Source organism: Anolis carolinensis, chromosome 5, assembly GCF_035594765.1.
Source record: "Anolis carolinensis isolate JA03-04 chromosome 5, rAnoCar3.1.pri, whole genome shotgun sequence".
Taxonomy (NCBI): domain Eukaryota; kingdom Metazoa; phylum Chordata; class Lepidosauria; order Squamata; family Dactyloidae; genus Anolis; species Anolis carolinensis.
In genome coordinates, this window is record NC_085845.1 from 174648595 (window position 1) to 174672929 (window position 24335).

At 40.3% G+C, this 24335-nt stretch overlaps 1 protein-coding gene across 2 annotated transcripts; it reads left to right on the plus strand.

Annotated features, from left to right (window-relative positions):
- The first annotated feature begins 432 nt into the window (after positions 1 to 432).
- Positions 433 to 22529, plus strand: sstr3 (somatostatin receptor 3). 2 transcript variants are annotated; one of them, XR_010006863.1, is made up of 3 exons: positions 433 to 1178; positions 15672 to 18059; positions 18190 to 22529. XR_010006863.1 is itself a non-coding variant. In XM_008110667.3 (2 exons), the coding sequence occupies exon 2, from the start codon at positions 15711 to 15713 to the stop codon at positions 16938 to 16940; it is 1230 nt and encodes a 409-aa protein (XP_008108874.2). In that variant the 5' UTR covers positions 433 to 1178; positions 15672 to 15710; the 3' UTR covers positions 16941 to 22529. The 2 variants fall into 2 exon arrangements, 1 of the variants encoding a protein (XP_008108874.2); XM_008110667.3 differs by having other exon boundaries at positions 15672 to 22529.
- Positions 22530 to 24335: the final 1806 nt, after the last annotated feature.

The window sequence follows — 24335 nt, forward strand, 5'->3', positions numbered from 1 at the left end:
TTGGTTTTAGCCTGACTCTTTTAACAAGCCTACAGTGATGCTGCCTGTAGTTACCCAAATGCCAAAAAGACAAAGCAGTTGCTTTAAGTGTCTCTTGCTGAAAAAAATGGCTTGAGGCTCCAACATGTATAAACAAGTTATATAACACCAAATTAATAGAGGCCAAACTGCATTTGTGAGTGTGGAGCTATGGCTTTTTTCAGACACCGATGGTCAAGTTGAACTTCAGACATTCTAGTGTTTAGTAAATCTGAGAAATAATTTAACAGGCACCCCACCCCCATTCCACACACATACAAAACCTGCTCTGAATGAAAAGTTTGCAAAATGTCAAAGTCGTATTTAAAATATGCAGAGAAGCTGTTGGGGGGGGGGGAGCAGCAATTTGGTGGGAAGGGTTCATCATGCCTTCCTTTCTCATGCATACTCTGGGAGCATTGCAGAGCTTCTCTTCCACTGACTTCTTTCCCAGCTGAAATTCCCCTTTATCACCATCTGGCACATTTGAGCTCTGGCACCCCCTCATTCCCCTTTCTCCCCCCTCCCTCCCTGCCTTGCTCTTTTTCTCCATCATAATCACACCGTCACTCCCCCTCAACCCTTTCCCCTATTTTCTTCTCTTTCATCATTCATTCCCTCTCTTTTTCTCGGCTCATTCTCATCCCATTTCTGCTCCTCCTCCTCCCATTGCTTCCCTCGGAACCTCTCCCGATTGGCTGGTGGCGACATCCCCAAGAGCCATTTGACAGACAGCTTGATCTACCTAACCCTGGGAGACAAGACTCCCCCCTTTTCATTCAGCATTCAGCAGAATTGCTTTTGATTGAGGGGAGGGGGGAGTGTGTCATCTCTGCCGGGCTTCAGCCAGCAAATGCTGAAGAGCTGCTGTCTTACCTGCAGTCGCCCCAGAGAGCAGGTGGGATTGTATGCGCAGCCCATGGGGGAGCACAGGGGCCCCGGGGAGAGAAGCCGCCTGGCCAGGAAGAACAGCAGAAGAATTAAAGGCAAATAACTGGGGCATCTCACAGCCCCAGGAGGGAGAAGGAGGGCATTCCAGTCCTGCAGCAAAGAACCTGTATCTCACAGACTCCACAATTCACTCCTACACTTTTTTAAAAAGAGGAAGAAACCAGGAAATGGAACATCATCCCAAGGACTGAAGGCATTATCCTTGCTATGTGAGTATTGGACCAACCTGCTGCTGCTTCTTAGATACCCTTCCAAATGTCATTGCATGCAAAAGTTTACTTTGGCAGCTTATGGAAATGACGCTTCCTGGTGTATTAACCTCACCCCCCATCTTAGAAGTTAATATTTTGGAAATAAAACTCCAGAGAAACGGTGTTGGACATGGGTCAAGTGGGATGGTAGATCAAGTTGGGTGGCTTTACCTACAGAATCCTGGCTGTTTTGTCATTTGCCTGTGTTGTCCCTGGTCAATTTACTGCAGCAGCTACCTGTTGTATTTCAGTTCACACTATAGTCCTTACATTCAGCTGCAACCTTTAGCTCAGGGAAAGTTCTACAAACTTTCCTAGGACCCTAGATGGATGATTGGGATATATATTGAGGTCTTTGGGACAGAGACTAGGTCTACTGCTACTGAATGGAATGCTCATAAGGGATTAGTATGAAACTGGAATGCCTGGGCATTGCTGCCATTCATCACAGAGACAGAAAAGGACTGCTGCTGGTGTTTTCTAAACATGGCACAAGAAAGTATGGGTTGTGATCCCATTCAAATTTGAAAGACATAATTGCAGGTCATTTCAGATCCAGTCTCCTGATGAATGTTATTCATTTGGTTATCATTATCAGAATTTGGGAAAGGTTATTTTTGGACTACAAGTCCCAATCCCTCAGCTAACATGGCCACTGAGAAGAATTGCTTGAAAGAAATAACTTTTTCAAGATGTGATCAGTATTAAATTCATGCATACACATTCATCCTTTTTCATTTTGTCCTGTCATTGATTCTGCTTAGCGGTTTCCAAGGCAATCTAACATTTAATCTGAACAGATTACTGGATGAGTAAAAGTGTGTGTGGTGTATGTGTCTTTGTGTTTTTCTTCTAGTCTCAATGCCAGATAATTCTAAATAAACAAAACAAGAGTTTTATTTTCCTTTCTGGAAAAAAACCCAGAATTCTCACCATCCATTTCCTGCTCATTGCTAGATTGACAAAATGATAAATAGGGGTTCAATTAGAAAAAGAGGACATGACTTGCTTTGACCAGGTATACAAAATGGAAGCTGCAGGCACTTAAAATTCTTAAGAATGTGCCTATCGGAAGCACTGGTATCCAATAATGAACTCAGGTGCCATTGGCTTATGGGACACAGGTATAATTTACTGTCCCAAAGAGCTGGCAGCGTAAGGGCATGATGCTGCAATAGGGAATTATTACAGGTCACAAAGGGTTCTGTGAAACAACTCTGATCTGTCTCATACTGGAACAATTTCCAGTGCCAATTCTTTTGCACAGGTAAACACACAGGTGTTTCTAGCTAGTTTCCGCAAACGAAGACAGTGCTTTTCTCCCCGCATCTCCCACATTGGGTGGTATTTAAGATATTCCCTTTTCCTGGCACTCAAGCCATGACATTTTGCCTTGAGACAAATGCCATTCTTCTTCTGTTAAATACCATCTGTTGCTATTAGAAGCAGCAGTTGTGGTGATAAATCTGGAAGTACGGATCCTCATCAGACAGATTCTATAGCAATCCCGCCTCCCATGAAACTTCAAAAAATGCAGGTAGTTGTATTAATGTAAAGGGGTTTTTTTAGGTGTTTTCATTCACATCTGAGATTTCTGGTTTTCTGGCTTACTTATTTATTTGGTAAAATGTGGTTTCCATTTCTTGGTTCTCTTCTTTAGATGAAATGGCATAGGTTTGTGGTTGTTGTTTTTAAGGAGCTTCCAGCATGCAAGAGCAACAATCCACGGTTAGTGTTATGATGGTGAAGTTATTCATATTTGTCTCTCCACCTGTAAACTCCATGTTACAAAGTGAATTCAGAAATAGAGGCAAATGCAGTTAGAAATTTACGCACAGTGAAGCGGCCCTCTGGGGATTTTATTCAAAGATTACAAGAGGCTCTTTCACATTCAATAGTTATAGTGCTATGATTCAATTTTAACTCACTTGGGTGAATGCTTTAGGATCCTGGGGTTTGGTGAGAAATGAGAGGCATTAAACACACCTTCCTAAACTATAAATCCCAGGATTCCATAGGAGGGAATAATGGTGCTTGAACTAGAATTATGGGAGCCCCCAGTGGCACAGTGGATTAAACCCTTGTGCCAGCAGGACTGATGACTTGAAGGTTGGGTTGCTAACCTGAAGGCTGCCGGTTCGAATCCAACCCGGAGAGAGCACGGTTAAGCTCCCTCTATCAGCTCCAGCTCCATGTGGGGACATGAGAGAAGCCTCACACAAGGATGGCTAAAAACATCAAAACATCTGGGCATCCCCTGGGCAATGTCCTTGCAGACGGCCATTTCTCTCTCACTAGAAACGACTCGCAGTTTCTCAAGTTACTCCTGACGCACACAAAAATTTAGAATTATAGTGCTATAATTATGTCATATAAATCATACACAAGATACTTTGAACTGTAGGGACATTCTAAAACTTTCTCATAATCAGTAAGAAAAGGTGACTCAACAGGTCAACACGTCATTAATGGAACAGGTTCAGACAGTGTAGTGAACAAACTTGTCACCTGCCATGAAGATGTTCTCTCCTATGTGAGAGTGAAGAGATCAGAGAGGTAAGAGTCCCTTCCCCTTTTTGGGTTGGAATTCACTGAAAATATTTTGTACAAAAACATTGCATTTTGTCCAAAAAAAACCAATGTAATAGGGTAAAATAATTTTATATTATTTAAAAGACTTTGTGGGGAAAGTCTTCCTTTCGTGTGAAAATACCTTTATGTTTAACAGCCTTCACAAAAATTTTACAAAAATAGTTTTGGCATTTTAAAATCAATTTTTAATTGCAAAAACTCCCATGACCCTCCCCAGCTGGAACATTTTATAGTTTTCATTCTTGCAGACAACAAAGAAATTATAATTCCACAGTATTGGAAACAAAGGTTTACCATTCTACATCTTCGAAGACAGGCACATTCTTCTAGAATAGAGATAGGATTTTTTTTCTTTCTAGTATGATCATTTAAATAATAATAATAAAATAAATACTTCTTAAATGGAATGAACGTTCAGTTCTCCATTTGCAGCAGCCGATTTCAACAGGTATGCCTATTCCTGCAGTGAGATGGGTATCAGTAAAAATGAAAGCCCATTCAACCTTCAAAAGAGAAAGAATAATGGCAACCTTAAATCACCACTAGCACTTTTAAAACCTAGCCTTTAAAGCATTAAGCACTCAAAAAAAAAAAACCCCTGTATCTAAATAGACAAATTTATTATTATTTTCTTCCACATCTGTTTCTTTGGAAAGGAAACATTTATTTCCATACCAAATATGAAAAATATTGGTGAACATGAGAAAATTCTTAACAAAATTGAGCCAAAACAAATGTCTGTCCCATCCCTCCAGAAATGAGAAATAACTGGACAAGGTTTTTCAAATATCAAGCAATTTCAAAGTTATCACTTTATTCCTTAATTAAGTTTGCCATTGCTCTTGATTTGCCACCAAACTTGTGAATGTGACCTTGTGGAATTGTTGTTGTGTACCTTCAAGTTGTTTCAAATGTCATCCATGACAGAGTTTTCTTGGCAAGATTTGTTCAAGGAGGATTTTCTGTTGCATCCCTCTGAGGCTGAGAGCACATGACTTGCTCAAAACCACCCACTCAGTTAATGAGAGCTGCAGTGGTGCAATGGGTTAAACCCTTGTGCCGGCTGAACTGCTGACCTGAAGGTTGGGTTGTTGACCTGAAGGTTGTCTGTTTGAATCTGGGAGATTGGCTGAGCTCCCATGTGTCAGCTTCAGCTTGCAGAAACATGAGAGAAGTCTCCCAGAACACATCTGGACATCCCCTGGGCAATGTCTCTGTAGACGGCCAATTCTCTCTCAACACCAGAAGCAACTTGCAATATGTTTTCAAGTCACTTCTGACATGATTAAAAAAACAACTCAGTTTTTATGAGTTTATGGAGAGTTGGGACCATATCAGATGGGTCGGGGTAAAATAGGGTGCAGTGGGGAAAATGTTCCGGAGGGAACTGTCAGGCTTTCTTCCCTTCTGTTATTATGTGTGTTCTTTCTTCCCATATCATTTCTTCATCTGTCCCTGCTTCTGCTTCACCTCTTCTTCCCTTCTTCAATGAGGAGTTGGGTAAACCCCTAACTCCTCTGGGCCCTGCTGCCACAACGCTTCCAACACGGAGCTCCATGTTCCAGCAGAAGAGAGAAGTGGGGAGAAGATGCTCATCTTCCTGTGACTGATAAGGTTCTTAAACACTGCTGTACCAGAGTCTAAGGACTTCATCCCACGCAATAATTAACTCATTGGGGACCATTGTTTTTCCTTTAATCTTTGAAACACCCCATTTGGAAATTAAACAAATTATTTTCCTTCACCCATCACATATTTTCCTTCATTCAGCTTTCTTTTCAAATTATCTGTTTGCCTTCCCAACATAGGAGACATTCTCCTCCCACTGTCTCTTCCCCTGTTTTCTTTTACTTGAAGAAATCATCTGTGTTTGTTATTGCGAAAGTACTTTTTAACACAAGATCATTAAATGGGATTTCTTCTATTCTATATTATTTTATATTACAATTTACAAGTACAGATACATCTCAATTCAAAAGGTAACAATTTGCATTGTTAAAAAAGATATAAAAGTTCCTTCCTCCTTGGTTCTAAAGATTATGGCGGAAGAAAGGATTCTATACTGCCTCTTGGCTACTCCCTCCAAAATGATGTCATTGTTATCTTTACAAGCAGACAATGAGAAATTCCCATCACATGTAAAATTTCACATTTTTGCATGTCTCTATGAGGGGAATTTAAAAAGAAGTCAATTGCCAATTGACTTAGGAAACATACAAAAAAAAAAACACTTTAGAAATGACGAAATACCCGGAACCCACAGTATAAGTTTGTGTCATGTGATGGGCTCTGTAGGTAGCCATTCCTTAAATGTGTATAAAAACTGATTTTATTGCATGTGATGAAGTCCCTAGTCCAATTTTCAAAACACGACATCATACTGGCACAACCCTATCACACAGAAACAGCATTTTATACTAAAAGAGCATTGGAACTCCCTGCTGCTAGAAGATGAGGGAATCTTGACTTTAAGTTAACTGATGGAGAATTGAAGAAATTTGTAGAAAATGCTAGCCTTTCATTGAATTTTGGCTTGGTCTTTTTTCCTCACCTTCAGTGGCTAAGGGGTATCAAACTTACTCATGGAGTAGATCCACTCTATACAATTATAGTAGTTGAATATAATAGAATAATACAGTTGAAGGAAACCATGGCATTCATTACAACCCCCTGCCATGCAGGAACACACAATCAAAGCACCCTTGACAGATGGCCATATTACTTTAGCTACTACAACTCTACTTTCTTGGAAACCTGGGATTTGGTTTGGTGAGGCACTTGGATTTCTCTACTAGAGCACTCTAATGCTTGATTCGGGGTGAATCAATTAGAGCTTTCTAGCAGAGATTGGTAAGTATCACCCCAAATTAGAAATTCCAAATTTCCATAGTATGAAGCTATGGCAGTTCAAGTGATATCAAACTTCTGCAATACTATCATTTTATCTTTTGATACCCCATCCCATGCCATATCATCAAATTCTGAGTCTGGCTGAAAGTTAGGTTCAAAGTCTGGCTGGAAGTTTGGATAAAACAGGGGAAAGACAACCACAAACTGAATGACCTTCATAAACACAAGGAAAATTAAAGAGATAATGCAATATCACAAATAACTTGTTTTTGATATAAATGGCTACTTGATTTATTTTACATTGTAGAGACCTGTGAGTCAGTGATACATTTGCATTGATTTAAGTGTATTCATGTAAACTCTCATGAGTTATCATCTCCTCTCTCTCCCTCCATCCCTCCCTCCTTCCCACTCTGCCTAGGAAAAACAACCCATTTGGTTGCTTGAGGTAGAGCTGCAAATAAATCTGTTCCCCTCAAATCAAGGTACATAGCACTCAAATCCTGTCAATATCTTTCAGTATATGAGGGAGAAAATTCAATAAATACCATGCTGCCTTCCTAGTAATAAAAACACAATCATGGCTAAGTAAATAACTTAACAATCTCTTTCATTATAGAAGCTTTCAAAGCAGCAGCTCTGTTAGCCTATTCCCACCAAAGAGCAAACCTTAAAAACTAACAGATGTATCTTAGCCAGAGATTTGTAGATTGCAATATCCTTCTCAAATGCCTGGAGTGCTATATCCAAGCTTGAGGTATATATGTATGACGTACAAGTTTATGAGTGGGAACAGAACAATATTGAGTGCAGAAAATGTTAATGGTATTGTTGACGCTGGTTGTAAATAATACACACAAATATCCTGGCAATAATTATGGCAGTTAAGTGAAGAAACATCTGATATTGGACATGAAAGTCTGCTTAGCAGATGCCGTACACCATTTAGCGACACTCAAAATCTGCTGTCTGAAACGATGTGATGCTTGGGATTTCCAAGACAATCAGTTATTAGAGATGGTTGTTTTTGTTTTTAATACAAGTGCTCTAAACTTGACAATTTTTCCATGAACTTGATGAAAAGAAATCAAAATAAATGTGAACATAGAACAAAACAAAGCAATTTTATCCATTTGGGAATGTTGTGTTTTCATTACTAGTTTTGAATCTTTGTGTTTATGCAACCAGTTTTTGTAGAGAGTAATTTTAGTCTGTCTCGTTTCCCCCCCCCCCCCCCCCTAAGAGCTACATGACAGGCAAACACAGTATAATTCTTTCCATACTGGGAAGGGCTGTTTATATGAAACTTGTCAAGCACAGATAACTTTTTTATGTGTTATGTGTTATGTGTTTATTTCCGTTCATGTTTGAAGAAGTACAAAATACAAGCTCTGGCAAATATCTTCATGTTTAGGATTTAAAGAACTTGGAGGCTGAAGAAATTTGAGAAAGCAAAATAGATAGGTTTCCACTATTGTCATAAGCAGAACCTGGAAAAGTTACTTTTTGGACAATAGCTAACAGAATCAATCAGCCACTATAATCACTTGCAGTGCAGTTGTGAGATTCTGAGAATCAAAAGCCACAGTAAAACCTTTCTCAAATTCTTCCAGGCTTATGGCAACTTGTCTTGGTATTTTCCAGCCCTCTTCTTGACTTCAGAATCAAAGAAAGGATAACAAGATCAACCACCATCGCAACACTATTAAAATGAATTAGAAGCAGAAACCAGTTCCTTAGTCCTTCCTCTCATTAAACAGAACAAAACAATGAGCTCTGGGTTTTGCTTATCTACTACCAAGAGACTCAAATGATAGGACTGTATTGGAAGATTAGTGATTTCACTATGCATTGCAATTATTTCTCCAAATGACCAGGGAAATTTAATCAGACATCAAAAGAAAGGAGAGTGTAGTTAATACAGACTGTTACTGAGACAGGGACATTTTTCATGTCATACAGTTACTTCAGTTAATAAGTAGTTTTTGAAAGTCCAAGGGTTGAATAATGAAGGGTCTCTGGGAATTGATTTCCCTGTGATTTGATTTCTTCTCACTTTTTCCTCTGAAATAAAACAATTCAGCTCCTGTAAGCATATCCACCTGAGTAATTCATAATTAAACAGTTCATAAACCAAGCTTGCTTTTTGTTTCTTAGAGAATGGGAGCACTGGAGTTGGAAATGTTGTTAGGAATTTGACAGTGATGTGATGTAGAAAGCCAAAAGCAATAGAGCAGTGGTTCTCAACCTGGGGTCCCCAGATGTTTTTGGCCTACAACTGCCAAAAATCACAGCTGTTAGGATTTCTGGGAGCTGAAGGCCAAAAACATCTGGGGATTCCACTGCAATAGAGTATGACCCCTGTATCCATGGGGAATATGTTCCCAAGACTCTGTCTCAATAATGAAATCAGTGATAATAGCTAACCCTGTATCTTGACTGTACTTGGGCAGGAAGCATACCATAGAATCACACTAGAGGGCCCAGAGAGGCCCACAAATACATTTGAAGGGGATTTATTTTTGGAGAGCTGGTTAGTGAAACAGTGAGTATTGAGTTTGCAGATATTGGGGTCATACTGCATCCCTTCATGCTGATATTGGGAATCTGAAAAATATAGAAGAAACATGCATTATATGATAAAAGAATGAAATTAGTCCCTTTGGGGAGACAGAGTGGTATATAAATAAAGTTTTATTATTATATTTTTATTATAATGTGACATAACACTTGCTTACTAAATAGTCAATAGATTTGGTTATAGGGGAGAGATTCATCTGATTCCTAAATACATTTAGAAACAGTTTTCAAAGTGGTAGCCAAGCCCAACATATGCATTATAAGACAAAAAGTATCATCATCACCATCATCATCACCCCACCACCATCATCCTTTATTTATTCAGCATCATCACTGCATATGGTGCTTTATAAATGAAAAACTGTCAGAAGAGTTCCCTGCCTTCAGACTTAGAATCTAATCAAGGCACAAGGAAAAGGGATGTCAGTATGAGATGATCAGAAATATTTCAATTCCTTTAGAGCAGGGGTTCTCAAACAGTGCTCTGCAGAGCACTTGGGGTTCCACAGGTGATAGTGAGGGGTTCCATGGTGCCATGCTGCTTCCTGTCTCCTCCTCCTCTTTCCTCCTCCTGAGAAATGCAGGGAAATTAAAGTTTGCAACAACAGCAGCAGCAACAACAGTGTCCTTCTGGAGCACAGTCCCTTTCTCCCCCTTCTCCCTCGGTGCTCAGATTTAGCTCACTCTCCATCCATCTGCCACTGGCCCAGATCATGCCTCACACACCAACACACACACACTTCTTGGGACTCCACTATAAACTTTGCTTCAAAAAGGGCTCCGCAGCTGAAAAAGATTGAGACCACGTGCTCTAGAGAACCTCTTGAACATTTGCTCTAATGAAAGAGGTGAGAATCCTACTGAACTAAAAGACAAATTTCATGGGTGATGAAGGGTGAATCTACAGTGGCAGTTTGATGCCACTTTAACTGCCATAACTCAATATTATGGTATCCTCCTGGGAACTATAGTTTGGCAAGGCATTAGCACTCTTTATTAGAGAAGGCTAAAAGCATTGTAAAATGACAGCTTCCTTGGTTTCGTACTAATGAGCCATGGTAGTTAAAGTGGTGTCAAAATGCATTATTTCTACAATTTAGATGCACCCCAAATAACTGTGTGAACATCCTGAATAATGTTACTCAAGGCCAAGAGGCAGAGATACCTACTACTCTTCTTAGTTTGTATTTATTTATGGGGCGAGGAGACACTCATCTTTATTTTATATCATAGAATATATTGTTACACTTTTATTTACAACATTTGTTTGTGTGCACAACTTTTGAAATTCCAAGGAAAGTAGTTTATAGAGCATAGCTCTATTTCCTGTGCTTTGGGAGTCTTACTAAAAGTCACGCTCTTCATTTTGTTCCTGAGAGCTGATGATCAATTATTAAAATCTTGGCTTCACTCGCAAACCTACATTGAAAGGGTAGTAAAAATGCTGTTTAGCTGCCTTGGTTCTCAATATAATAAGGCAGTTAAAAGGCAAGCAAGCAGGTTGTTTTGATTAAGCACCACTAAGAAACCAGTGGTCACATTCAGAGACTGCAATGATGAGGATAAATCTATTTGCTCCTTTTTATATGTTGTGTTGCAGTCTTACATTGGACAGCATTATCTGGTAGCAGCACTTTGTTAAAATGTAAGATGTATAACAGATCTTTCATACAGCTGATTATTCACTTCCCTATAACTTTTGCTCTGCAGCATCTCTATATTGGTCCTATTTTGCATTTATTGCAGTTAATAAATATGTCTTATGTTTTTCACTGTTAGCTTTCCAGTTGTGTCCCAATATCTAAATCTCTTAGCAATATGAATAGTTGTCTCAGTTTTGGGTTCCATGCTTTTATCACAAAATGTACAATAGATTGGTCAATCTGCCCCAATGTAGAAAGAGTCTACACATATACAGAATATAGTGCCAGCTATGGATTTTAACAGGATACTGGAGGTTGATTTCCTGTGACTGTGGAAGTCTCCAAATCATAGTATGAACCAATCAGTTCGAATGAAATGTCAGTTTCTGTGTGGTTGGGCTTGTCTTGATAATGTTGATCAATCTTTTCCAGAGTTTGGATTAGTAGATTTGGACTTGATCTACATTTCCCTATATCCCAGGAACTGATCCCAGATTATCTGATTATTCCAGATTATCTGGCAGTGTGGACTCATATAATCCAATGCAAAGCAGATAATCTGGGATCAGATTCTAGGATATAGGACAGTGTAGATCCAGCTTAGCATCCCTCTATCCATAGATCTCCAAAAAGTGACATCCCAAATTTTAGTCCTGCAACAAAAAGGGACCTACCATTGCACATGAGGAATTCTTTCAATTTCAATTTCAATGGCATTCACATTTTCAAAACTCAAATTATCTCTGTCCCACATATGAAGACATTTCCAAGAGATGGTTAATTCTTCAAAAATGAATGAAGATCGCTTGAATTTTGCCAGTGCTGGAGGTTTGAGGACTGACATGGTCCATTTGTAATAAGTAGTCAATCATACATCAGACTCAAAGAATTAACTGGAATTTTTCCCCAAAATGTGAAAAGAAAAACATTTTGTCCATCCGGATCTACAATATACTACATCCTGGATTCCAGCATCCAAATTCTATAGGAAGTTCTTAATTATTGTGAGACAAATTATAGTTTAAACTGTGGCTGATGACACATTGTATGTTGGTGGAAATATAGAGAGTTTGGAAATTTTCAACTACACTTCTAGCCAGAATGGCCAAAAGTGAGACCAACTGTGATATTCTGGGAATTGTATGGTAAGAAAGCAGTGTCCTTATGCTCTAAGCCAATGGTTCTCAACCTGTGGGTCCTCAGGTGTTTTGGCCTTCAACTCCCAGAAATCCCAGCCAGTTTACCAGCTGTTAGGATTTCTGCAAGTTGAAGGCCCAAACATCTGGGGACCCACAGGTTGAGAACCCCTGCTCTAAGCAAAAGCTGCTCCCCCTTTTGACTTTTTTGATATTTAAAAGGAGAGGCTAATGAAAGCTGAGATGACAGGATGAGTTGCAATAAGAAGATAGTCAAAAGGGAGGACTTTTCATACCCTCCACTTGTCCCCTTTTGCAGGGCCAGCACCAGCTAATCTTCTGCTGCCCTCCTTTCCCAGCTACCTTCAAAATGTTCCAGTTTCTCCCCTTCTCTTCCCACTTTCTCCCTTTGTCCTCAGCTGTTTGCAAACTAAGGTCATATTGCAGAAGTACTTTGCACTCAATCAACTCAGCAGGAAGGAATGGAGAAGAGGGAAAGAACCTTGCCCTTCCTAAACCCAGTTCTTAAATTGCAGGGTTTCTCTGTTTAAACTAGTAATTTTGGGTATTCTTTGTCATTAATAATTTTTGCATTTTGCTGCCTGCCCAAAGTCTCTAATGTGGCTTGGATAGATATATCCCAGTTATTGTTTGTGAAATGTTGGAGGCTATGCATTCTGTATGTGGAGAATACGAGAGTAAGCCAGGGATAGATGGTTCAGTCAAGTTTAGTTTCTCTCCATTGATCATTTTGGAAATCCTACTCTATTTTTGTCTCACTATAATTATGGACCTAATGCTGGATCTACACTGCCTTTACCACAGTTTGATGCCATTAAACATCTGGTTTCTCAACCCATTACCATCAACTGCTATTCTTGTAGCCCAAGGGACCCCAAACTAAGGCCCGGGGGCCAGATGCGGCCCTCCCAGGTCATTTACCTGGCCCCCGCCCTCATTTATAATATAATATTTTTATATCCGTTCTAATAATATAATATATTGTATATACATATGATATTAATAATATTATCATTTTATACAATATAATAATAATAATAATAATAATAATAATAATACCACATATTAATTATATGTTATATATTACATATAATATTAAAGTATAGTGGTATAGTTCAATATAGTAATATATGATGCTAATATTGTGCTATGCTACTAATATAATATATTGTATGTACATACAGCTGCTCTGAGTTCCCTTCGGGGTGAGAAGGGTGGGATATAAATTTAGTAAATAAATGTAGTAAATAAATAATAAATAATTTTGGACTTAAGCTCGCCCAAAGTCTGAAATGACTTGAAGACTCACAACAACAACAATCCTAATTAACCTGACTATCTTATTGGCCAGAAGCAGGCCCACACTTCCTATTGAAATCCTGATAGGTTTATGTTGGTTAAAATTATTTTCATTTTTAAGTATTGTATTGTTCTTTCATTGTTGTTGTTGTTGTTTTGCACTACAAATAAGATATGTGCAGTGTGCATAGGAATTTGTTCATTTTTTTCCCCAAAATGATAATTCGGCCCCTCAACAGTCTGAAGGATTGTGGACCGGCCCTGTCCTTTAAAAGTTTGAGGACCCCTGTTGTAGCCTATAGGAAAGTGAGATGTGATGAAAAGCAGGGAATATTATGCACTATCAAGAAATGTTAAATAAGCTGTGAAGGCATGTAGAATAGTTATTTTCTTTCTATAAATACAGATAGATTTCAGACCATTGCAGTTTAACAAATCCTTAGCTTAATGTGGGCCTTTATTCTAGGGCACAAGTGAGCATAATAATTAATCCAGTCCTGAGCTAGGGTGTCATAGTAACTGGCTCAAAGCTACAGGCTAAATGACCCAGCAATAGTTTGTTCAGTGAGAAATATAGGAACAGCAAATGCTTGTTCACCTGCTGCAGAGAGGTATCCCCTTTAGCTCTGTCACAAAAGATGTAGTGTTTTCTGAATATCACAGAGTTAGAAAAATGGCGGAAAACACAAGCTAGAACAACTCCTGAATTAGGAAAAGTTACCAACATTAATGCTCAAGAGGAAAAAGTAAGCAGACAATATGTATACATAATAATTCACTGGAGCTGCATTGTAGGAGATTCAGGACAGATAAGGTAAGTATGTATTTATACCGAAGTACTATGAATTGTGGAGCTCTCAATATTTCTAGCAACCTCATCAGTGTCCTGGTGGATTGAGGCTGACAGCGGACATCACATGACGTTTTGTGAATTCTGGCAGTTTCACCCGGACATGGGAGGCTTCTCGTGTCATGCTGGCTCCAAGGGCGATGCTTTCCCTGCAAGGGAAACTCTTTCCCCTGTGATGGGGAAAGCATCTTGAGAGGGAGCTGTGCGCAGGGCAGGAAATTCATCTTGCTACTCCCTCTTTCCTCAACAGACTCCAGGCAAAGCGGGACACTTTGCCTGGCCTTTCTTATAAGGTCATTTATACAGAAGTGCTATGAGCTGTGGAGCTCACTGCAACGAGATGTAGCAATGGTTGTCAATGTAGATGGATTCCAAAGAAGACTGGGAAAATTCTTGGATTTTGTTACTATCAAAGCCTACTATTCAAGATAGCTGCAAGTTACATATTAAGATGGAGCACACAAGTAAGAATTGCACTTATTTCCTGATGGTTAGCATCTCATGAATATGTGGCTAAAAAGATACTGGATCAAATATACCTTTAATGTGATCCAATATGGTTCTTCTTATTTTTGGAATGTATACCTGGTTTGAAAAGGTCTCTGATGGGCTGTGTTCCTACATGTGATAAATGACTGCCCCAATTTCATTTTATAGACAATATGGAGGTTGGTGACTGAATCTTATACTGACCACTATATTAGGTTTCATACTGCTCCCAGTCCACTCCAGTGATCCAGTAACATTGCTCAATAATTACCTAAGTAATTGAAACAAGTTGACTGTTGATGTTGCATACTTCTACTACCATGGTTTTCACCTTCTCTGGAATGTATATTTCTGCTTCCAGATATTGGTCAACTGAGGAACAGGCATCACAAATTAGTCAGCCTTGGAGTAACTCTGCTATCACTACAGGCAGTCCCTGAGTTACAAACATCCAATTTACAAATGACTCACAGTTAAGAACAGGGGTGAGACAAAAGGAAGTGAAAATAACCTTCCCCTCAAAAGGGAAATTCACTCCTGAAAGTGTAATAATGGGGAAAAGGTGTTTCCACTTAAGCTTTACCACCAATCCATGTTTCCACAACAAGCCATTTTTCTAAAACAGTTAATTGAGTATGAGAAGCAATCATGAAAAATGTTTGATCTTCTGGAATTCTTTGTCTCAAGTTTTAGAAGACCTGTCCAATGTGGTAAGCGATTATGGTAGTGGTCATGAAGGATTATGAGAACGGGATTACTGGCCATGTGTGTGCCAACTACATTAGATAACAGCCCAATGGCATATAACAGCCTGTCCCTATTTGTTGTAACGGATCTCCAGAAAAATAAGGTGGGGATCAAATAAAGCTCTGAAAACCCAAAACCCTACTCTAATATTTTTTCCTCCTTTGGTTGTATAGTTGCTTACTATACTTTACTGTGGGTTATACAGTGAATTAGACATTAACTCTTGTGCTCTTCTTAAATGCAGACCCCTTTCAACTGATCCAGTGGGCTGAACATTTCTGCCATGGACAATTTCAACTTCACCACTACACTGAGTTCTTGGGAAGAGAACACAACAACCTCTGTTTCTGAGAACATTTCTCGAGCTACTGCCCTTGGTGTGGATGTCAGTGGTGTCCTTATTCCTATAGTATATCTCATTGTCTGTGTAGTGGGACTAGCCGGGAATTCCTTAGTCATCTATGTGGTTTTGTGCCACTCAGTCAGTGAATCTGTAACCAATGTCTACATCTTCAACTTGGCACTGGCAGATGAACTCTTTATGCTTGGCCTTCCCTTCTTGGCTGCTCAAAATGCATTGTCTTATTGGCCCTTTGGTTCATTTATGTGCCGGCTGGTCATGGCTGTAGATGCCACCAACCAATTCACTAGTATTTTTTGCCTGACTGTGATGAGTGTTGACCGCTACTTGGCTGTGGTGCACCCTGTGAAATCCTCAAAATGGAGGACAGCACGAGTGGCCAAGGCAGTCAGTGCCACTGTCTGGGTCCTCTCTTCAATAGTGGTGCTGCCAGTATTGGTGTTTTCAGAAGTCCCTCAGGGTATGAACACATGTCACATTAAGTGGCCTGAGCCTGCAGCTGTATGGCAAACTGGGTTCATTATCTACACAGCTACGCTTGGCTTCTTTGGACCACTACTGGTCATCTGCCTTTGCTACCTCCTTATTGTTGTCAAGGTTCGATCTTCAGGCAGGAAGGTACGAGCAGTGACAGCCAAGCGCAAGCTATCTGAGCAGCGGGTCACACACATGGTGGTAGCTGTAGTGGCAGTCTTTGTGCTCTGCTGGCTGCCTTTCTATGTGCTCAATATCATCAATGTTATCTGGACTTTGCCAGAGGAACCATCTCTTTTTGGTATCTACTTCCTTGTTGTAGTGTTGCCCTATGCCAACAGCTGTGCTAATCCCATCATCTATGGCTTCCTCTCCTATCGCTTCAAGCAGGGTTTCCGTAGGGCCCTCTTGAGACCATCCCGTCGAGTGCAGAGCCAAGATGCAACAGCAACTGCGGCAGACAAGATGGAAAAAGAAGAGGAGGAAGAAGAGGAGGAGGGGGAGGAGGAAGAGATGGAGGCAGAAGCAAGTGAGATCTGCAAGATTGCCCAGAATGGCAATGGCAGACAAGAATGTCGTTCCATCAGTGGGTCTGGAAGAGGAAGTGAACAGAAGCAACTTCCTGAGGAACCTGTTAGCTGTGAGAAGCCCAGCATCATGAGCATTAGCTACTTATAATGACTAGGAACTTTATTCTCTTTGAAATTCTCTGGCTAAGAATCACACAGAGTAACAATTAAAAGGATTGTCTATAATTTAAGCTGTGTCTAAAGGGTTTAAGGAAGCCTGGAAGCAATGTGGATTAATAAATGCCCAGTTCTGTTCTCCAAAGAAAGGTTCAGTAACCATTTCCACTGGCAACACCAGAATCATGACCACTGCTGGGTAGGGGCAAATGCTTTTGGATTTGATTGAAAATATCCTTCCCCAGCTGAACTGAGGGATACCGTACTTATCTGCATTTGACAGACATTACTTTTCAACATATATTTGTCAGCATTTTATAGTAATAGAGGGGAATCATTTATTTATTATGGCTTTGTCATTGTACAAAGAATTTGTACCCTTGGCTGCTTCTGAAGTTTGATTTTTGGCCACATTTAAACAAACAAACAAAGCAACATATTTTAATACAGCCTTCCCCATGACTGCTTTTGAGCATGACTACAATTTTGAATTCCCCAGGCAATGAAATCAGAAATTATGAAATTTGGGGTGTAACACAGGGAAATACAGAAGGGATGGAGGGTGCTTTTATGTTCCTTTGGCAGACTATCCACCAAAATATGGTAGGCCACTGTGTGCCAAAATGCTGAACTAGATAGGCTTCAGCCTGAAACAGCTGGTGTGGTTCTTATTGCTGGAAAGGATCAGGTTGAGGAAGGCTGCCTTAAGAGAATTTTTATTACACCATGATTTTGATTTTATTTCTTAAACAGGATAGATGTGGGGTTTTCTCTCCCCTATAAAACTCTAAAATTCATTAAACTGAATCCAAGTGCAAAATATTGGTAGTTGTCTGAGAGGGCAGACAGAGAGCAGAAGTAAAGTTCTTGGGTCTTTTTAGACCACAGTTCCCCGAACTCTGATTCTAAGAGTAACCATTCACAAAAGTAACTTTGCCAAACTCTGGAAGACATCTACTATGCACCGAGGAAAGAGGATCTTTCTGACTGCATGCTTACTGCAGGAATATGTCATAGATGGAAGAACTGATGTTAGTGCAGAAATCTTTTCACACAATGGCAGCTGGTGGCTCCCCTGTAACTGAGGTGATGCATCCAAATTTAAATCCAGGTTTTAAAGCAATGGTTCTCAGCCTGGGGTCCCCAGATGTTTTTGGCCTTCAACTCCCAGAAATTCTAAGAGCTGGTAAACTGGCTGGGATTTCTGGGAGTCGTAGGCCAAAAACATCTGGGGACCCCAGGTTGAGAACCACTGTTTTAAAGTATCTGTCCAAGGCCCAACTACACTGCCATATAACACAATTTGAAACTGCAGTGTAGATGGTGCCTAAATTACTAAACCTTAATCTGAAATAAATTCAGTACCTTGGATAGCTCTTTTAAGGTAAAGGTAAAGGTTTCCCCTGACGTTAAGTCGTGACCAACTCTGGGGGTTGGTGCTCATCTCCATTTCTAAGCCGAAGAGCCGGCGTTGTCCATAGACACCTCCAAAATCATGTGGCCGGCATGACTGCATGGAGTGCCGTTACCTTCCCAATGGAGTGGTACCTATTGATCTACTCACATTTGCATGTTTTCGAACTGCTAGGTTGGCACGAGCTGGGGCTAACAGAAGGTGCTCTTTTAAACCTTGCTAAAATCTTGATGAATTCACCACTGTGCTGACACGAAAGCCATCAACCACTATTGTTTTCATGTACAAATCTACCCCTTTCTGTTCTTGATTTTAACTTCCTGATTTAGGAGGAGAAAGAAGGTTTTTCATGCTTATTGTTAAAGCATTTGGAGTCAGAAATCCTTGTTGATTTACCACAAATCACCCAGAGATCTATCAAAAGATCTTGATCTACCATCTTCCTAATATCTTGGAGCCCACATGAAGGGAAGGAATGATGGTTGGGTTTTTGCATGTCCTAAGGGCATCATTCCATCTTCACTCAGCACTCCCCCACCCTTCTGTGGGGATATAATAATGCAAACTTTCCTTATCAGCCACCCTGAGTCCCCTCGGGTGAGAAGGGTGGTGTAGAAATAATAGAAATAAATAAATAAATTGTAAGGATGGCTGACTACAGAGGTTTGTTAGTACTTTAGAACATTTTGCCACATTCCAGTTGCCTTCAGATATGTTGGTCTGGAACTCCCATCACCCTTAGCACACATAACCATGTTATTTGAGGATGACTGAAATTTTTGTCCAATATATCTAAAAGCCACCTTGCAGTGATCTAAAACAGTGCAGATCAAGGTTTTTTTTCCTTCCAGGGTCCATTTGTTTCTTTCCTTGAAGCTCATCAGGAACTGGCTATCAATGTCTGGACAGCTGGGACCAGACCATCAACCACCAATTTAAGTAGCACTGCTCTATAGTGCTATCTCATGCTAAATACTGTGATGATCCTCGTTGCAGCTTTACAACATATGGAATATGTTTAAGAGGCGTTCTTTAAATATAACTTTCCTTTCCACAGCTTATGGTTGCTGTACCTATGTGGTAAGCAGTGAACAAGGCAGTAAGAGACACTTTACCATATGTACCTAGCATTTCAGAATAGAGACCAGTTCTTTGGGGAATAAAAAGAAGATATATTCACAAGAGCCATGAATCCATTTTTGTCCTTGCTGCCTTTACAGTTCAGGGTCAGATCCAAAATATCATAGTATTGCTCTTCAAGCATCTTTCCCCCTGAAACATCTCATGGTCCATTTCAGAAGTGTGATGTTTGGGGGTGATAAAGTACCAGAGAGTACAAAGTAGAAGGAGGTGGTATAACAAGTGTGCCAAGAACATACATGTAACACTGAGCTTTTTAACCCAGAAATGAAATTAAATCCTTAATTAAAACTTCACCTTGCCTTTATATTTATATTTGACACTAGCTGTGCCTGGCCATGTGATGCTGTGGCTTAAGTGGAATAGGAGTGAATAGCCTTGCAGCCTCAAAGCCTGGCTGTTTTCTTCCTAAGGGAATCCTAGTTTGGTGAGCTGGAATACAATGAATAGTCTTGTTGTGGCAGGTATGCATGCTGCTATTAGTCACATTGATTAGCATGTAATGGCCTTGCAGGTTCTAAGCCTGGCTGCCTCCTTCCTTGGGGAGTCCTTTGTTTGGAGGTCTTAGCTGGCCCTGATTGAAGCCCCTCCCTTCTTGTTCAGGAAGTTGAAGAAGGACTAGCAGAAGACAGGGCTCAGTAGAAGGCCCATCTGCCAGGCTGCTGTTATCAGTAACAATTATATTCAGTAATAATATGAAGGAGGTGGGTGGACTACAATTCCTCAGAAATGTTGGGTCTGTGTTCCAAGTTGTAGGTGAACTGTAACTCCCAGTGTTAAAGGTCAATGACCTCCTAAGACTTCCATTATTTCCAGTTGGCCATGTTAAATTTGTGTGGTATGTTTTGTCCAAATGGGCTCTGTGTTCTCTGAATAGAGGTGAACTATAACTCCTGGTTGTCAAGGTCATTCACCCCCAAACCCCAGCAGTATGTTAATTTGGGTCTTTGTTGCAAGTGAGTTCCAGGTTCACTATTGGTGCGGTTCAGAGTGGTCTTTGATTGCTGGTGAACAATAAATCCCAGTCCCTTAATCTTCTATAAATCATGGTGAATTCTCCCCAGACCTCTCTCTGTTAGTTAGGAGAAGGTAGGAGCGAGGAAGGATGGAAGGGAGGGGTGTGTCAAAGCCATGCTGCCATGACTCCTGAAATAGGCCTGCTTGTCAAAAGCCATGCCGGCATTCCTGGGAGTTGGAGAGGAGGTAGGAGGATGGAGGAAGGTGTGAGGGCAAAGAGTGGGGTTTGAAAAAGCAGTGGCGCCATTATTGCCTAAATCCCACAGCTTTCTCCCCAGACGGCCACGGAAGGGCTGCATGGTGGTTTGCTGAAGTATTTGAAGTAGGACTGCCACAATCAGAATCCATTCCCATTGTCCCCAATAGGTGGTTAGGGATTGTGGGAGTTGTAGTTCAGCCTCCCTCCCTCTTCCAGGGCACGTTCGCATTAATGTCCAAATGTCCCTCTCCGATTTCTAAGTCCCAAAGTTTGTGAAAGCTTGAGAAGGGGAAAGCTTTCACCCTTTTTTCCCTCTGCCTCGTTCTTGTTGTTTAGGGCTTTTGTGGCCCTCCCTAGTGTGAGGCAAACCATCTGCCATGGCAGTTGGGCTGCTCACGCGCAGCTGGCTGTAATGCCCGTATGTCTCCTAAGGGTGGGGACTGGGAGCTGCTCCGCGCATGCGCACATGACAATTTTCCTTTTTGGGGGTTTTTTTAGGGACATCCACTTTGATTTGTGTTTTGGTTTTGTTGTCTAAACACAGTGGGAAGGGCCATGTGTTTTGTTGCCAAGTTTCGTGGGTTTGGGTTGTGTAGTTTCGCTGTTTGCTTTAAAGTAGAAATGGTCAGAACAGATTTTTATGTTTAGATAAATTGAGAGGAAGAACTGCCAAATGTCAAAAGCTCACATAGAAATGAGGATGACAGGTTTGCTGGAGGCTGCTATCATCCCTCTTACCATTTGGAGCACTTCAACCTTCTTAAATACTTTGAATATGAGGAAAGATCTGACCACATGGGAATAAGAAACTCTGTGGATTATTATTTGGGATAGGCTTAAATTATCTGATGTGGACTGGAAAGTTTATTTCCCAGTATGTCAGGAATGGCATTGCATTGGTTCTCATTAAGTAAAACTACTTCTTTCTTTCTCCAAAAGCCACAGAATACAAGAAACCAGTAGCTTGGGCCATGGATCACCACTTCAAGTTACACCGCTTCAAGTGGTGCCCATGGTCTTCGGACCATCTGGTGTAGATTGTGGATGGAAAATGGTGGGAGGTCAAAGAAATGTATACTTCCCATGTTCCACCATATTCCAGACTCCCCTCCTTTTCACCACAAAACCAGAAGGCTCTAAATTTTAATCTGAGCTATTGATGGAATAGGATTCAACATCATAGCTCCTTCAAAATCTAAACTAAAACCCAGATCAGATTCTCCACTTCACTGGCATGATAATAAGGTTGCCAAGTGAAGAATGGAATAAGTCTCCTTTATACTTAGCAGAAGTGTAGACAGGAGATTTTTAACTGATAGGATTTGCATAGCAAGTAACACCTGCTGAAATTCCATCTTCTACACAACCATTTAAGTATAGGGGTCCTATTCCTGTTTTTCAACTAGCAACCTTAAATGGAAGTAACTAGCTGCTCCTGGAAGCATTAAGAAGATCATTTAAATCAGAGTTGTATAACAATGTGCTATACTATACTAGTACCGTGTTCTCATTCCATTTTAATTGCCACAGTAACATCATCTGGAATTCTAGGATTGGCATTTTAAGGAAGGACATATAGAATCTCAGCCAGGGAACTCTTGGGCTTCACTAAACTAGAAAACTGAGAATCTCACATAATGTTTCCATGGCATTCAAAATGGGATGATAACACTATAACAGTTTAGTGTGGCAGGGCCTCAGAGAATGTCTGAATCTTGCAAAAGAATGACATTCTTTGGGGCAAGCCTTGACAATTAAACTCGTATAATATCTATATACACCCTGAACTCCATTTCATAGAGTTGTTTTTTTTTTTTTTAAAAACCCACAAGGGCCATCCATTCCAACCCTCTGCAATGCAATACAAGATTAAATGACTCTTGACATCCAGCTTCTGTTTTAAAACTTCCAGGAAGAATTTACAACCACGCTATTTATCCTTTCAAGGCATCTGTGCCTTTAGAAGCTTCTCAATAGGAAATTATTGAGCAGATAAGGGAGAAGCATGGGTGCAGGCCTGTAGCGAGGGGGGGGGGGTTCACCCCCCCCCCCGAAATTTTTCAGGTTATAGAAAAAACCTGGTTTACTCATGAATTTTAACTGGTTAACCAAATCCCCATGTTAAATCTATGGGGCACAAAACATTAAGGGTCCCTCCAGGCACTATCTCAAGCAGATATTGACAGGTTTGTAGCGGGGGGGGGGGGGGTGCTAGGGGTTCAACCCCCCCCCCCCCGAAATTTTCAAAACCCCTCCCGAAATTTTTTTCTGGCTACGGCCCTGCATGGATGCTATATGTGGGCACCTAAGAACTTTGATTTCTGCTCTTAACATTCCATTAAATCTCATCAACATTTCAAGAGTTCTTTTGACCAGGGTTGAGCCAGATCACTTCAAATGATTTCTGAGTTTGGTAGAAATTTCTTCAATTCCTACTTTTCCCAGGAAAAGCTCCATGTATTGAATGTCTGCCTGCCAATCAGCTATTTATGGCAGGACCTTCACCTATGAGGCATATTTTCTTTCATGGAACATAAAGAAGATTATGTGACAAAGGATAAGAGAGTGTGGGCGGATGGACCAGTGTGAGAATGCGTATATGTTTTCTTCTGCCTTACTATGCTTGCCTAAGTGCAGGCATATGCCTTTCCTTCACCCCCACACCTTGAACTTTTCTATACATGCCGTTGCTAAGATACACAGCCCAGCGTCAATTCAGTGTCCTGCGTGTGATGCCGGGCACCATTCTCCAGAGGGGGCTTTAGCAAATAGGAAGAAAGGGGGAAGAAAAGGTTCATGCAGCGCAGGAGAAAGAGAGTTGGTGTGATGAAACAAGATTGGAAGGGAACACGCAAGCAGGGAGACACTGCTGTTTCAAAGCCACCTGTAAACCTAATTGATTTCCATTTGTTAAAGACTATAGTAACAGAAGTTGGGAAAATAACCTGGTCTAGTAAAAATAAGGTTCAGGCTAGAAATTTACAGATATAGTTTCAATCCCTACTTCAAAATAGTTATCATAACAGGTTTCAAAAGCAACTTCCTTATTTTTCAAAGTAACTCAAATAATACTTTAAACTCTTTTTAAGAAATCTTCATTTTGCAACATAAGTCACAACATATGGCAATATCTGAACTATGTGATATTTGTGAGTCATGCCTGCTTTTGTTAAAACTGCAATGTAACCTATTTATTCTTTTGTTATTTTTAAAAGAAACTAACATCATGTAACTTGTAAATTGACACTAATGGTGGCTTAGTGGGATGTTTCCTCACCCTGAAATCATTGTGAAAATATGTATTTTCACACAGTTCAGTCACTCCATGAGCCATCCATGTTTGTAGCTAGTTCCCTCCAAGATCTGAAAATATGATGCCCAAATTAGCTGATTGCCATCTTTTTATTGTTCTCATTAAAAGTAACCATGGGAGTAAGCTTTATTTGGGAGGTGATTTGACAGCCATCTCTAAATAAGGGCAATTATATAAAAACATGAAGCAAACTTGTTTTCTGCTGCTCCAGAAACCACGACATGAACCAAATAACAAGGAATGGTATTTTACCTAAACATTAGGAAGAATCTTTTGACTGTAAGACAGTGAAATAGATTTTCCT

Excerpts from the sequence above, each read along its gene's own strand:
- sstr3 (XM_008110667.3), top strand. The coding sequence starts at position 15,711 with ATGGACAATTTCAACTTCACCACTACACTGAGTTCTTGGGAAGAGAAC.